At 33.2% G+C, this 14,543-nt stretch overlaps 2 protein-coding genes across 4 annotated transcripts in view; one reads left to right on the top strand and one right to left on the bottom strand.

The window, feature by feature from the left end:
* chm (lysine acetyltransferase chameau) overlaps window positions 1-691 on the bottom strand; it is a 28,056-nt gene extending 27,365 nt beyond the window's left edge. The window contains exons 1-2 of the mRNA XM_081985290.1: window positions 475-691; window positions 252-422 (exon numbers count right to left, since the gene is read on the bottom strand). Of these exons, the coding sequence (XP_081841416.1) occupies window positions 252-422; window positions 475-495 (192 nt within the window). The 5' untranslated portion in view covers window positions 496-691. The remainder of the gene's footprint in view (window positions 1-251; window positions 423-474) is intronic.
* A 1,100-nt stretch (window positions 692-1,791) lies between these two features.
* Window positions 1,792-14,475, top strand: LOC145732515 (uncharacterized). Of its 3 annotated transcripts, none has more exons than XM_081984821.1 (16): window positions 1,792-1,972; window positions 2,579-2,849; window positions 9,089-9,451; window positions 9,508-9,672; window positions 9,729-9,931; window positions 9,984-10,179; window positions 10,228-10,514; window positions 11,344-11,450; window positions 11,511-11,675; window positions 11,729-11,839; window positions 11,891-12,211; window positions 12,266-12,622; window positions 12,677-12,855; window positions 12,911-13,250; window positions 13,303-13,518; window positions 14,010-14,475. In XM_081984821.1, exons 2-16 carry the CDS (start codon window positions 2,757-2,759, stop codon window positions 14,096-14,098), a joined length of 3,192 nt encoding a protein of 1,063 aa, XP_081840947.1. In that variant the 5' UTR covers window positions 1,792-1,972; window positions 2,579-2,756; the 3' UTR covers window positions 14,099-14,475. The 3 variants fall into 3 exon arrangements, with proteins under 3 accessions (XP_081840947.1, XP_081840946.1, XP_081840948.1); XM_081984820.1 differs by having other exon boundaries at window positions 2,570-2,849; XM_081984822.1 differs by having other exon boundaries at window positions 1,792-1,993.
* The last annotated feature ends 68 nt before the right edge of the window (window positions 14,476-14,543 follow it).

The raw sequence follows: 14,543 nt of genomic DNA, 5'->3' as shown, positions 1-14,543 counted from the left end.
GAACTTCAGAATGGTCCTGGATTCTTCTGAAAATTTAAAACAGTTATGGGAAGGTTGAAGACACCTTGTATAGGGCCTTGACACTTTTTAGAAGGTTCTCAAAAGAATTTAGAGGGACAGGGACATTCAAAATGGTCCTGGGGGCTTCTGTATTTAATGCTAAATACTGATACTCTTAGGCAAAAATAAGGCCCGGTTCTCAAACTTTACAGCTAATATTAGTTTCCTAAAATATAATAATTATTTCTAACCTGTACTGTTGCAGTTTTCTTTGTATTTTCAGTCACAGAGTTTTTTGTAGACTCTTGGGAACTGGATGATTCAGTATCACTGGAAGAACTTGAGTCAGATCCACTTGAAGAGGAACTGGAAGAACTGCTGCCAGAAGAACTTCCTGAAGACGATTCTGTTGAGCTAGCACTCTAAAATAGCTAAGTTTTAATAAACAGTTATATGCGTAATGAAAGTTAATACCTTTTTCTTGTTATTAGGCATTTTTTAAACTAATTAACTCACAATAAAAGAAATTACCAAGTTTGACACATACATAATAAGTTAAGTAGTGAAAAAATGATAGCTATGTAAAATTTACTAGCGAATACCTTGATAAAATCCTTGTATTATTTAATTAAATGAGGTTTTTCAGTAACTTTTTTGGCTAATGTTTTGTTTTTTTATAAAAGTAAACAAATATAGAAATGTCATAACGAAAAGACATTTTGTGTCAGTGTCAATAGTGTCAATGAAAGTTGTGTCTAGCTCTCTCGCTCTCGTTGCTAGAAAGAGAGACAAATTGACTTCCAGAGTCATCTAGCGTCCAAAATAGATGAGACAGTTTCAATGATGCTAGTAGAGGTCGCCACAGCACACGTATATTAAACCATAAAGGATAAGTTAAGGTATTGCTAAAAATTGGAAAATAAAAGACAATTTAAAGTTCAATTACATTAAACTAACACAATATTAATCAAGTAACAAATTACAAAGCAAAGCTTCTCGTTTTCTTTTTTTAGAAAGTTTGCCAAAAATTGGTGCGGCTTAAGTGTTCGATTAGCAATAATTTGTAAAATATTTAAACAAATATCACCGACATTATTTAAGTAAAAACTATTGTTTTTCAATTCATTTCTACTTTTAAAATTAAACGTTTATGTTTTTTTCTAATTATAACATTACTTATTATATTATTACAAAAACGCTAATTTATCCTATCTAGATAAGGAAAAACGTATAATTTCAAATAGTGACTGTTTTTACAATATGTTCAATATTATTAAACAGTATCCGTATTAATTAAAAGGTGGTTTTAAATAAATTAATAATATCTGAGAAGGCAATTATTTAATGTTGTACAATGCATACTTTACGAAAATACTGAAAGTAAATCAATACGAATTTTCCGCTTTGCATCTGGTCTCCAGAGAAACAATAATTAATTCCTCTTTTTGATGTTTTATTATTAACAAATTACCGGTTATTGTATTAATATTGAGGTTCTGTTCTTACTTTAGTAGAGGTAATATTTTGTAATAAACAGAATCGACATAAGAAAAGGAAATTGTAGTAAAAAAGTTTACTTTTTATCCTTTCATTCGATGCATTACCAAAAATGCTATTATAAACGTATTTGCCAGTATCAGCGTGTTTTCAACCATATCATTTATTGTGGTTACATGCAAGTTTTGTTTGTAATCTGGTTAACCACTTCCTAGCTCTTAAAGCTTTGATAGTATTTTCCGACGAAAGAATCTTGTCACATTTTTTTTGCTCTTTGAATATTAAATCTATTATGGTTTTTTTACGTATAAACGGTCTTAATTCAGCGTTTACTCTGTAGCAACATTCTAGATTTCTATAATATTAAACAGTTTTGCAGTAAACCATGCAATAGTATACAAATTGTATTTAACGAATGTACAAAAGTGTAAAGCAACCTGTTTTAGTGACCTGAGGATACCTCTACTATTACGTTGTAAGTTACCAGTTTTAAATGGTAAATAGTAAACATTTGACCTGTAAAAAGCTTTTTACAGTACCCACAAACATAAATTGGGTCCGATCAAAACCTGCTAAAACCTTAAACAAACATCCCATATCTCATCACTTTTACTTTTGATGCAACGCTAAGAAAAAGCGAAATTGCTGGCTTTGGACATACCTCTACTACCACAAACATATATTGCCTTTCGTTTTCATTCCAATGTTGCCGTATTATCTAAATATTTACAGTAATTTTAGTTGTAAATTTAATTTGCCAAATTGATGTTTTGAGGTAAATTTAGAGTTTTGGCCATATTGCATGAAATTGGTTGTGGCAAAAATTTTTTACAAGCCAGTACCAAAGCCTATTTAAATTTTTCATGCTTGATTACCTTTAAAGTGTTTATTTTCCTAAAGTTTGTATCAAAAGACGAATAGCAATATATTAGCAAATAGCGAGTTCATGCACCAAATTGTCAAATTGTTATTAGTTAGTTAAAAGGTTAACAGCATTTTCTTGTTTCCAATTGAGACAACTCTTAAGGTTTTTATTCTATTACAATAACAAAGAATAATAAACATATTCTAGATATTTCAGAAGTGTTGACAACGTTGGTATCTTGAGGACTGTGCAGCTTGTGGCCATCAGCACCATCTCTTTCAGCTTCATCCGAAGCCGGAGAAAGGGGGACCTGGGGCCAAGCATGGGGGGTCCGTAAATACTTGAGGGAAGATAGGAACAAATTTAGTATAGTCGCGTGAATTTTGTGACAAAGATGGCGCGGGTGCGCTCACAATTTTTCTGTCTTTTGCCGGTACTTTTTTTAGTGGTTGATGGACAGTTTTTTAGTGGACTCCCACAACCCCAAGTAAGCAGATTTAACTGGTTTCAAGTATCAATTTGTCACAATGTTATTAATCTAGTTATTATATCAATTAACCAGCAGTTTAGGTTTGAATGAGTTAAATTACAATTATCTGTGTCTAAATAGTGTTGAAACGACCAATTTTCTATGGATGATTTTTCCTAAAATAACTAGTTATTTGTTTTTCTTTGCAAATTTTAAGTGTGGTTAATACTTTAATACTCTATATAAAGTCATGTATATAACACTTTTTCTTCTCGTATAGTGTTAAAGGATTAGTCACAGCATTCAGTTATATAATATGCCTTCTGGTGCATTGTTCCTGTTAACAAACCAGGAAGGATTTACAACATATAAAGAATGTTAATGGTAATAAAACGGAATTAAGCCCAACTTATCTATTGTTTAGTTAGTGCACCAATTTATTTTCTCGTTTTCACAATTATTTAAATAGCGATGAATCGAAAATTTCGACTGTTTGCTCACATCATTGTATAGTAATTAAAGTGAACTTCAATGCTATATAGGCATTGTTTTCCACATTATAATAGCATCATTACTGCATGTGTACTGTAGAAACTTTATGCACGCAATTTCATAAGAAATATATATCTTAATTGCTAATTCACGTCTTATTCAATTTAAGGATGTTGGAGGCGTTTGTGTGCGTTGAAGACATGAGAAAATATGTATGTTATTTAATTTTTTATGCAGGAGTGTATTTGATGTACAAAAATTTCATCAACAAATACGAGATCATCATTTTTGCAATATTTGCGCAAATCATTGTTCATAGTTTGTGATTGGTCAAGAAAAAGCAGCAAGCTGAAAGCTGCTTTTTTTGACCAATCACAAACTAAACCCACTGTGCTGTGATTTACGTAAATTAGAATCAGTTTCCTGACCATACAGAAATTAAAAGTTTGGCCAACTAACTACTAAAATAATCCGTAAAAAATGTGCCAAAATAGTAAAACAGTTTAAGAGCTTAAGTTTACTTTTGTAGTTCGTTTTTGTAAACAATTTGGCAACATTTTGATCGGTAAAATGACATCTTTGTCATCAAGAAAGCAGGCTTTATAGCTTTTTTGTCTATTTCAGAATTTGTGTTTTTATCATTTTTAGACATCCTATAGATAAATACAGGGTGTCACAGAGTAAGTTAGGTTAAGTCAGGTCTTAAAAATTTGCTAACATAGTAAAGTCAGCAAGTCCAATCCAACTGAAATATGTTATTATGTTATTACACTTCCAGTCTAACCGGAAGTAGGTATAGGTACCAACTTATTTATTTTAAATGACACACCCTGTACATTATTATATCTTTGAATAATCATATCAATGTCAAATATTTTCCATGTATCATATCGTATATGTAACAGTTTTTGAAATATCTATTGCGTGGTCATATTGGAAAATTTTACAGATGTCTGTAAGAAAATTTATGACACATTAATTAATAATGTTTCCATATAATAGATCTCAAACAGTTAAACTTATTTAGGAGCTATGACACCCAAATTAAAGTCTAAAAGTGTCATTTTTCAAACGTCATCAATATCTCAAAAAACTGTTGCAGATAAATATAGGTTATGATACATGAAAAATATTTGAAATCGGTAGGAATTACTTTTAATTAATTTATAAAATATAAAAGTTTGGTAAGAATTAGGCATGACTTTACTTACCAAATTTCCAAAACATCCCTATCAGTATTTTTTCTTCTGTCGATCGATTGGGACACCTTGTATTGACTTTTACATTATCAGGCACTCCCTAACCCTTTTCTTGACTATTTTCACTGGAAAATAAGTTCAGAGGTCGGAACAAACATAAAAAAAACTATTTTTGCCATTTTCTAACATGCGCAATGGTTCTGTTAGTGTTGTTGTGTCAAGTTATAGACATTTTTCACTAAAAACAAATTTTTAGTGTCCACTTTAATCTGTCAAACCTTGGATTCTAAAACACTTGTGCAAAAATGTGATTATAATCTAATTGCGTTTTCCATTATATTTTTATACTGCTCTATCAAATGACATTAAAGCAGTATGGCAATACACTAGTTTTGCACTAAAATTCATCCAAGACCTACTTTCTGACTTACATTTGACTTACGTTCATGCTATTATATGTATACTTATATTAAAAGCCTGTAATAATTAATGTCAAGATTGTTCAGAAGCTCATTGTAAAAACTACTGACCTATACACAAAAGTATAATATACGAGAAATTCCGATAATTACTAATGCACTATTTGGAGATCTCAGAGCAATGCAACGTTAATTCCAATGTCAGGTACTGAAAATTGTATGATTTGAAAGTGATGAATGGGAAACGGAAAACAAAGATTGCCGTACTGTATTGAGAGCAATGATAAATCAACAGTTGATGGCAGTCTAATTAATCAACAATCGGGCCATTTTCAGGCATTTCTGCAGAATCTGGTTGTTTTTGAAATGACTTCTCTAGTTGGATAATGCAAAGTAAGCTTATTCACTTTACGATCTGAATGATTCAGGACATCCGTTTGCCACTTGCTCGCGTTAAGAAAACAAGGGAAAACACTAAAAAAAGCATGATTGCGTCAGTAATTGAACAAAATCACTACAACAGATAATTTCCCTAGCAATTACGAAAAAATACTACACCGGTGTTTATGATCGCTTTCTCTTGAGCTCATCTTTCCGGCATCCGCAAGATCTTTTAAATATTTAGCATCGCATTTACGGTAGCAAAGAAGGTGTATAATATTCGAAAGCTGTGATATGGCAGTCCTTTCCATATTTCGAAATAACGTAATAAAGCGACATTTGTATGGGTCAACACTTTCTCATTAAAAACTATTTTAATAATCACTTTTCATGTGATTATTGTTTATTTCGAGTCATTTTTGTGACTTACTATCCGACTATTTCGGTAAACAACAAGCATTTCAACTGAATTTAAGTTATATGGCAATTATTTAGCACGGACTAATACTTTACAGGTAAATTTGAAATTTTAATTCCGCTAAACCAGCGTTGTATTGTAAATTTACGATGAAATTGTGCCACGAAAAAAAATTAGGGCAATTTTAGTAGATTTTTTGTGGTTCTACGGTTCAATACATTCGGATTAGTCAAATTTGATTGCTCCTAAACAGTCCAAGTTATGTTTCTTTACAATAAAATACACACACTGCATTACAAATTAGGTTTATATGTCTATAGTTACTTAGTTTTTGACAGAAAAACAGCTTTCTGTTAAATATCTATAATATAAATAAAATATATTGTCTTCTTCTTCTTCTCAGCTCGTATTTATCTACTCCTGGATGTAGGCCTTTTCCAAATCCCTCCACGCCTTTCTATTTCTAGCAGTCCGGGTCCAATTCCTTCCTGCAACATTCTGGATATCGTATCTGGAGCTTACCAATGCTCCGTTTGGTCTCTGCCAAACTATTATCCTATGTGCCCATCTGTGGTCGTGCTGCCTTTCCACATGACCAGCCCATCTCCATTTAAGTTGTGCCACAAGCTTTAGAACATCTGTCACTTTAGTTCTTCTACGAATTTCCTCGTTGCGGATTCTATCCCTTAGAGTGATTCCTATCATAGCCCTCTTCATAGCTCGTTGGGTGGTTTGCAGTTTATTGGCAAATTTGCGGATAATTGCCATTGTCTCTAGTCTATATGTGAGAACCAGCATTACGCAGGCATCAAACACTCTCCTTTTCAAAGGTATAGGAAATTCACTAGATTTAAGGATAAATCCAAGGCTGTCCAGGAGAGGCCTATTCTTCTTGTGATTTCAGAAGATTGATTTTCTTTGCCAAGTTGAATTTTGTGGCCTAAGTAAACACCTTCGAGACAACCTTCAGGGGTTGGTCATTAACACAGTATCGTCGGCAAATCGTAAATGGTTTAGACGCCATCGATATTAATCCCGTTCTCTTGCCAGTCAAGCTTTTTGAAGACATCCTCCAGGGCAATGGTAAACATTTTTGGTGAGATGGTCTCCTTGCCTTACTCCTCTTTTGATTGGAATACTGTCGGATTTTAACTCATCATCTATTTTGACATGAATGGGTTATTATTGATTTGTGTGTGTCTGCAGGTGGTCGATAGTACTAAACCCCTTACAAAAAATATATTGTATAGACCTGAAAACGATTTGAAAACACTTAAATGTATTTGCCGTTCAGATCCATTCAAATTTCATAATCAAGATCATGTTTTGTGTGTTTGTACTTAACGTTAGCCAATACGTAAAACGAATGTTTTTGAGAAGAGGAAGTAGGTCAGTAAGTATATTCAAACAATCATTAAAATATATTATTTATTGTTGGTTGTCTTCATGTACAGGGTGTACATCTAACTATGAAAGAAATTTTAATATTTTGCAATAAATTTCATTAAATAATATTACTATTCAGGTTGCATATTGATAAGACGATATTATGAAAATGGTATTTTCCTACAGTGACATCACATACCTTTGTAACTTTCTTTTTCGTTAAAGTGGAACCAAGATGAAAGGTTAAAGTACCATGAATCGTTTCTGAGATGAAACCGTTTATTTGGTCATTGGTATTTCTTGTCACTTTCTCCCAAAAAAAAAATTTGTATTGATTTTTGTCATCAACCCAAACTTTGCAACAGGAAATCGACGCAATTTCTTTGGTTTGCATTTCAATGAAGATCAAACGTGACTTGGCTTTTAAAGTCATTTAAATAGAATTTAGAATAACACTATTCATTGTTGGTTTATTGTTATGATTGATCAACCACATTAAGTAATATTAGTAGTTGCAGGAATTTATATTATGGGAATAAATGACCCTTATTGGTTAACTGATTGTAAAATAATAGAAAGCTGGACGGACTTTGGTTTTGATCACAAGAATAAATAGCGAAAGCTTTAGCTATCTAATAATGTTCCCAACCAGAAATTGCTGAAATTAAAATATGATAATGTAGATTAGCAGTGGAATTTATTAAAAAAAATGGAAAACAAACAATTTCATGTATGAAATAGTATTTCTTTTGTTTGTAACTTTTTGTGAAGCCAACTACTGTGTATTCCTTCCTTTAAAGTAAAATAGGTTTTTATTTTCATTGTCGTTTTTATATTGCAATTCAGATTTAAAAAAAAAAACATAATTAACTTCTTAAACCGTGAACAAATAATCAATAAAACTTAATGAATTTTTGAATTTTGTTGGTTCAATTTATATAAATTTTGGCACTAGATTGTGAAATTGGACCAAAACTCTAAGATAAATCACCCCACCACAGAGTACCTCTTTTTATCATTTAGATATTAGTAAACCAATTAAAACATGCAACATCAGTTTCGAAACCAGCAACATTAGATGCCGTATAATCTCGTTTAGATTGCAAAATATAAGCACAAATTCCCCATGGTCTGGACATCAGATTTTGAATCTGAATGTGCATTCGAGAAGTGAGTGGAATCCACTACCTGGGGGCAGGTGAAAGTCAAAACAATTATTTATATGTAACCGACGGTTAAGATGCTGCGTTATTAAGTTTGTATATGTTTCCACTTTTAGTTTCAATTTTAATAACTATGATACATTTTAGAACCGTGACTAAGTCGACCAAACAAAACGTAATTAAACTTTCGTTTACTAAACAGCATTTTTAGTCCAATTAATAGCCTGCTGGGTAACATTACTGAAGTCAATAAAATTGAAATCCATCTTAAAGGTAACAAATCACCCATGAATCTATGAATGACATGATGTAAATAAGTAGGTACTTTTGCAATCCCTATTCGTGCTAATCGTAATGCTCGAGTAATTATGTGTCTCATTAACTAAGTAATGACTGATTTTCTCACAATCATTTTTTGTTTCAATATTTCCAAATATCTTCTCTAGGGTGAGATTATTTTCTGGAGGAATGTTTTTACATACAAAAAGCTTTCACTACAAATGCTCTACTTCAGTTCAATAGCAGATTGTAATCAAACTTAATGAAGATGTTGATGCATTCACTATTTCCGACTTTGAAAGTAACACTTCTTAAATTGCAATTTAAAGTGTAACAACGTTAAGTTTTTTTAAAACCGGAATAAATTACGCCATGTAACTTGCAGAAAACTGTGAGTTAAGAAAAAACTTTGATTTCTAAATAAAAACATTACAAAATAGTTTCGAATATATAAAATTGTTACTAACATCCAGCACCATGGTAAATTCATTTTAGATACACTGAAACACAATTTTTTCAGTTTGTAGGGCAATTTGATAATTCAGCGTCTCCTCAGTTATCGCCTCAGCAACAAGGGCACATTCTAAGTGACGTGCAGCAGCACAAGCACAGGTTTGGTTTACATCAGAAAGGCAACAATGGAATTCCGCAACCCCATCTTTTCATTCAACGAAATAAAGAACTGCTCGCTCACAGTGGAGTATTTGGACAGCAACTAGTCAATTTGGCTAGTCAACCTCGAAGTCCACCAGTTCAGTTCCAACAACCTTTAAACTTAAATCCAACTGTCCAACCAAACTTTTTAGCCCAAATTTCTCCGGAACAACAAAAGAACTCTGTTGTTTTCCCATCAAGTCCACCAAGCATAGGAACTCCATCGGGGGTAGAGAATCCACTTTCTTATACCTTCATGGTTATTTCACTAACATTTTTCTCTAGGGAGTGGTACAACATCACACTCAAACTAGCTTCACTCCAAGTTTTGTTAATCAAGTGACACAAAGAAATCAGTATATAAACACCAGGCCTACAGCAGACCCTATTGAAGTAATCAATGAACAAATTCGACAACTGGACCCAGAGAAAAATAAAGAAAAAATTAAAGTAATATAAGCATACATTTAAAAAAAAACACTGACTATATAAACAGCAACTTTAAGGAACTTCAAGACAAAAAAGCCATCATCGAAAAACACAATCAGTTTGTTGAGAAACAGTATGAAAAAGCGTTGAATAAAGCCAAAGAAGAACACGAGCGCTTCCAACAACTTCAAAGAGAACAAAGAAGAAAACTACACGAAACTTTACAGAGTTCTTCGAATGAAGATGAACGAATTAGATTCCCCACACAATCACAACCAAGGTTAAACTTCATTTATTTACTAACTTCAAGAAGCTAAAACAATCTTTTACAGATACTTGTACCCACAAGAAGGACCTTTATTTGAACAGGCTTTAAAGCAGTACTACCGTGAACACCCTACAACCACAACCACCACCACCACCACAACCACTACAACTACCCCAAAACCAACCACCACCAAACCAATTAGAAGGAGCAACCAAAAACCTTCATTCCTTCCAACTATAGTGCCACAAACCTCAACCAGAGTAAGTACAATCATCCGAACTAACCCAATTAGTAACTAGAAAATTTAGATTAAGTCCATACAATCACTGGACGATTTGGACTTTCTGAAAAAACAATACAAAAATCAGCAAATCAACAAAGAAGACCTGCTAGCTCAACTAAAAGCTGCGATAGCGCAAGAAGATCTTCCTCGAAACATTTCTTCTAGGGAAGTGTCCTTGCCTAATGGAAAAAAAGTGCAGCTGATTGAAGATGTTGATCCTAAACTCATTCCGCAAGGGAAAGAGGAAGAAATTACTTTACCCAATGGAGATAAAGTTATCGCAATTAGGGCGGATCCTAATGTCTTATCCAGGTTAGTTTCGTTAATTACTCAAGAAAGTAATTTTTTAGTTAGTTTAAAGTAATGATTGGAAAATTTACCAATTTCAGCAGTAAAGTGAAATTTGTTTGAAAGATATCATTTTCTTGTCATGGCTGTCATTAATTATTTGAAAAGTCCTAAATCTGAATCACTACACTTTTCATGCACCCCCTGTATAGTAACGGCACTGACGGTCTGTGAAACTCCCAGGGATGAGTTTAACAGTTCTTTACGAACATTTTTGGTCTCTTGCAAATTTTTCGTAACTTTCACCGTTTTCAAGTTATTAAGCAGAAACTGGTTTGATGCAACAAATTTTCAAATCAGTTGAAATTGTGGACAGTCAGAGACAAAATCGCCTGCAAAACCCATTTGGAGTAAGAAAATGGTTGTTTTGAACACATTTTTGGAATCTTTAATAAATATCCTATTCGATAACCTGAAAAAACACGAGTCAAATTTACCCATCACTAGTTTAAAGTTCGGTTAAAATTGTTCGTTCAAAAAGTTCAAAAACTACAATGATTTCAAATTACTTAACGATTTGCCTACCTTAGTAAAGGTACATTAGGTAAATTTAGTGTAGCAGAACGGACATTTCACAATAATCAAACTGGATAATTATAAGTTAGTTACGCACGTTACTAACTTTATATGTTTTTAAACATTAGAGTGTAAAAGTTATTCATTGCAACAAGAAATATATATGATTTTGTTGATGAGTTAATTAAGGTAAATTTCATGGCAGATAAACTGTGGTAGTTGTATTATTTTACTCATTTATTTAACTTTTACCTACAAACAACTTTTGATGTTGTAGTGCTAGATCCAGACCAGTGGACGTAGGTGACGAAATCACTTTGCCCAAAGGACAAAAAGTCAAAGTATTAAAAACTGGTAACCAAGACGATATTGTTTTACCTGATGGTTAGTTACGTTTATCCAGTTTTTTTCTGAAACTAACTACAAAATGATTTTATTGTGCAGGAGGATTAGGGGAAATATTTAAGACTAGTTCTAGTTCAGCAGCGGCTTCACCATACAAGACACAAGAAATTACCTTGCCAAATGGTCAAAAATTGGAAGTAATCAGAACCTCAGATCCTAAGCTGGTTCCTGGTGGGGTACCTTTAGAACCTGGTAGTGATTTGGGTAAGCTGTTGACACATTGAAAGTATCATGATTAATTAATTTTTATCTGTTAGAAAAATTGGTTCTTGCCAAAACCACCACCATTAAACCTCCAAAAGCAATTTTAGACGAAATTACAAAAGATGTTGTGCCGCCTGGTACAGATTTTGAGCTTCTAAGATCAGGTATTTCAGTTTTGAGTTAAAATTTCAGTTATAACATATAGTAAAACATAGGTGCTGGAGGTAGTTTGGAAAACATCAAGACTCCAAACAATCTACCAAATCAGAAAAAAGTTACGTTCGTTTTACTTGAGGAGCAAAGCGATGGGACTCTAAAAGTGCAAGGCATCAAGGGCAATGACAAAGACAAACCGGATGTTAACTTGGACTCTATTCTTCAGAAGATAAAAGATGGTGAAATCAAATTGCCTACCACAACACCAAGTGCTACTACTATTTCTTCAACCACCACAACTACATCCAGACCCACGACTACTGAAGTAACTACCAGAACTTCTTATTCTACTTCTAGTCCTAAAGCGATTTCAGTTACTGGTAAGATTAGTCATTCTCTTCCAGTAGGCATGTTATAAGGTTAAACATTTGTAGTGACTCCCAATTCATTTGCTTCAAGTGAAGACACCACCAAAGCACCGATTGCTTACTCGTCCCTTCCAGTCTTGACCACAAATATTGGAAGTCAATTTTTGAGCAGCTCCTTACCAGAAAACAATATATACACCACGTCCAATATCTTCCAATATTCGACTAAAGATCAGGATCAAACTAAGCAAGCTTCCTCAGTGAATAGTGATAATAGAAATTCAATCATCACTTCGCCGTATACTACGCCAATTTCCACAATCACCACCACTCCAAAATACAGTGAATATGTGGTTAAGTCTCATTCTTCTAATATGGATAAGAAACACTTGCCAGAACTAACTTCAGTGCTTAAATCCAACGGTAATGATAATTAATATATTCCCGCAAGAAATTAATAATAATTATTTTGAGTAGGTTTGTACGCTATGGCCAGGTTTCTAAAACAATCAGGACTGGATGTTGTTCTTAACGATACTGGACCATACACTATATTTGCTCCTACTGATAAAGCTTTCAGAACTCTTTTAGTCCAGTTAGGAGGGCCTGAGAGGGCTGAAGAGAAATTTAAAGAAAATCCCAGACTACTAAGCGGGGTATTTACAAACAAACATGCAAATTTAGTTAATTAGTAAAAGTAAATCATTTTAGTTGTTGCTGCATCACGTAATTCCTGGAGCTTTCACAATTTCCAGTTTGCAAGACGAAATGACTGGAGTTTCATTGGCTGGCACTCAACTGAGAGTGAACCAATACGATATGCACGACAACGAATGGAATGACATTAAAGTGACTACAATTAATGGTGCTCGAGTGATTGAAGAGCAACAAGATATACCTATACCCCAGGGAATTGCTCACTCTGTTGACAGAGTCATGTTTCCATTACCTGTAGGTGATTTGGTGCAAACGATGCAAGCTGATAGGGAAAGACGATTTACGTCCTTTTTAAGAGCTGTATTTGCATCAGGATTGGCTGAAATGCTTCAAGGTAGATTCTTCATTGTTGATATAGTACGTTTTCTGTAATTTTAAACTTGCAGGACCGAAGAGTTTAACCCTGTTTGCTCCAACTGACAAAGCTTTCGCCGGACTAAGTCCGGAAGACCTAACCAAAACTGTTACAGACCCAACTTTAGCCAAGGAATTGGTTTTAAAGCATATGATTCAAGGAAGTTTGTATACAAACGGAATGAGGTACTACCAGGTTAAGGATAGTTTTCAGAAGGACTCTCAAATCACAATCAGCAAACATTCTGGTAAGCAGTGTTAAGTGGTAATTGTTTAGGTAATTTGAGGTAAAAAATAATAAGTTTCACTTTCTTTGTCGTTGGCGGAACGAAGATGAAACGACATTGCGTGTCTTCAATAAGCATAACGCTTGTGACATTGGATGTGTGCTCTAAAGAACCGCTTTCACATTTCTTTTTTATGTAAAGGTCGTATTGATTTACTAATTTCAGACCAAAATTTGTTTTGAACGACTGTAGAATTAAACATATACAAGGTGTTCAAAAAAACTAAAAGAACAACACTTAAATTTGAAACAGTCTGTTCTAAGTAAATCTCTCTTTGGTCTCATGCAAAATCTCCATAACTCTAACCGTTTCCGAGATATTCGATTTTTTACTTTCTTTTGGAATTGCATCAAAATTTTTGGGGTTTCAACGACTGTAATAACCTCTAAATGTTGGTCTTGAAGTGCTAACCACAACACGATTAGTAATCTAATTTTTTTTTCAAATTACAGGCAAAATCAAAATCAACAATCAACAGTTGACGTCACCAAACATACCAGCGACTAACGGAGTTCTTCATGCGATTGACGCTTTGTTGTAAACATTGTTTTTGACGCCTCAGAATTTTTATTTATTTAAGATTCTTCCTGAAAATCTATTACTTCAAAGAGTGCTAATCGGAAAATAGTTTTCCATGTTTCACTCTGAAGAATTTGAGTGTCATAAGTCGTAAAACCCTTACAAAATTGCAGTTGTTAATGTAAATACTGATTTGTGTATATATTTTGCGTTTGCTATTTTGGTTCAATGATAAAATTGTTTATAAGGCTGATTTTTTCATTAATCATGGAGGCTACCAGCATAACTCAAATCAACATAAATTATTACCAGTACTTTTAAGTTTGTAACATATTAATTAAGTGATTTGATGTATATTTTTTATAAGAGATTACAATAAACTATTTTTAAAAATAATAACATTTGTTTATAGCTTGCAGACAATATCTAATTTGTCCTACTGTGATGATTCCTACTTATAATGTCAT

This window comes from Ips typographus, linkage group LG8 (assembly GCF_016097725.1).
Source record: "Ips typographus isolate SLU linkage group LG8, UJ_Ityp_2.0, whole genome shotgun sequence".
Taxonomy (NCBI): Eukaryota; Metazoa; Arthropoda; class Insecta; order Coleoptera; family Curculionidae; genus Ips; species Ips typographus.
This window is presented reverse-complemented; position numbering and strand designations above follow the sequence as displayed.

Bases quoted from the DNA above. Each gene is read 5' to 3' on its own strand.
- LOC145732515 (XM_081984821.1), top strand. From the start codon at position 2,757: ATGGCGCGGGTGCGCTCACAATTTTTCTGTCTTTTGCCGGTACTTTTT. The intron at 10,515-11,343 runs GTTAGTTTCGTT...TTGATGTTGTAG, and splicing joins GATCCTAATGTCTTATCCAG to TGCTAGATCCAGACCAGTGG. The intron at 11,840-11,890 runs GTATTTCAGTTT...AGTAAAACATAG, and splicing joins TTTTGAGCTTCTAAGATCAG to GTGCTGGAGGTAGTTTGGAA.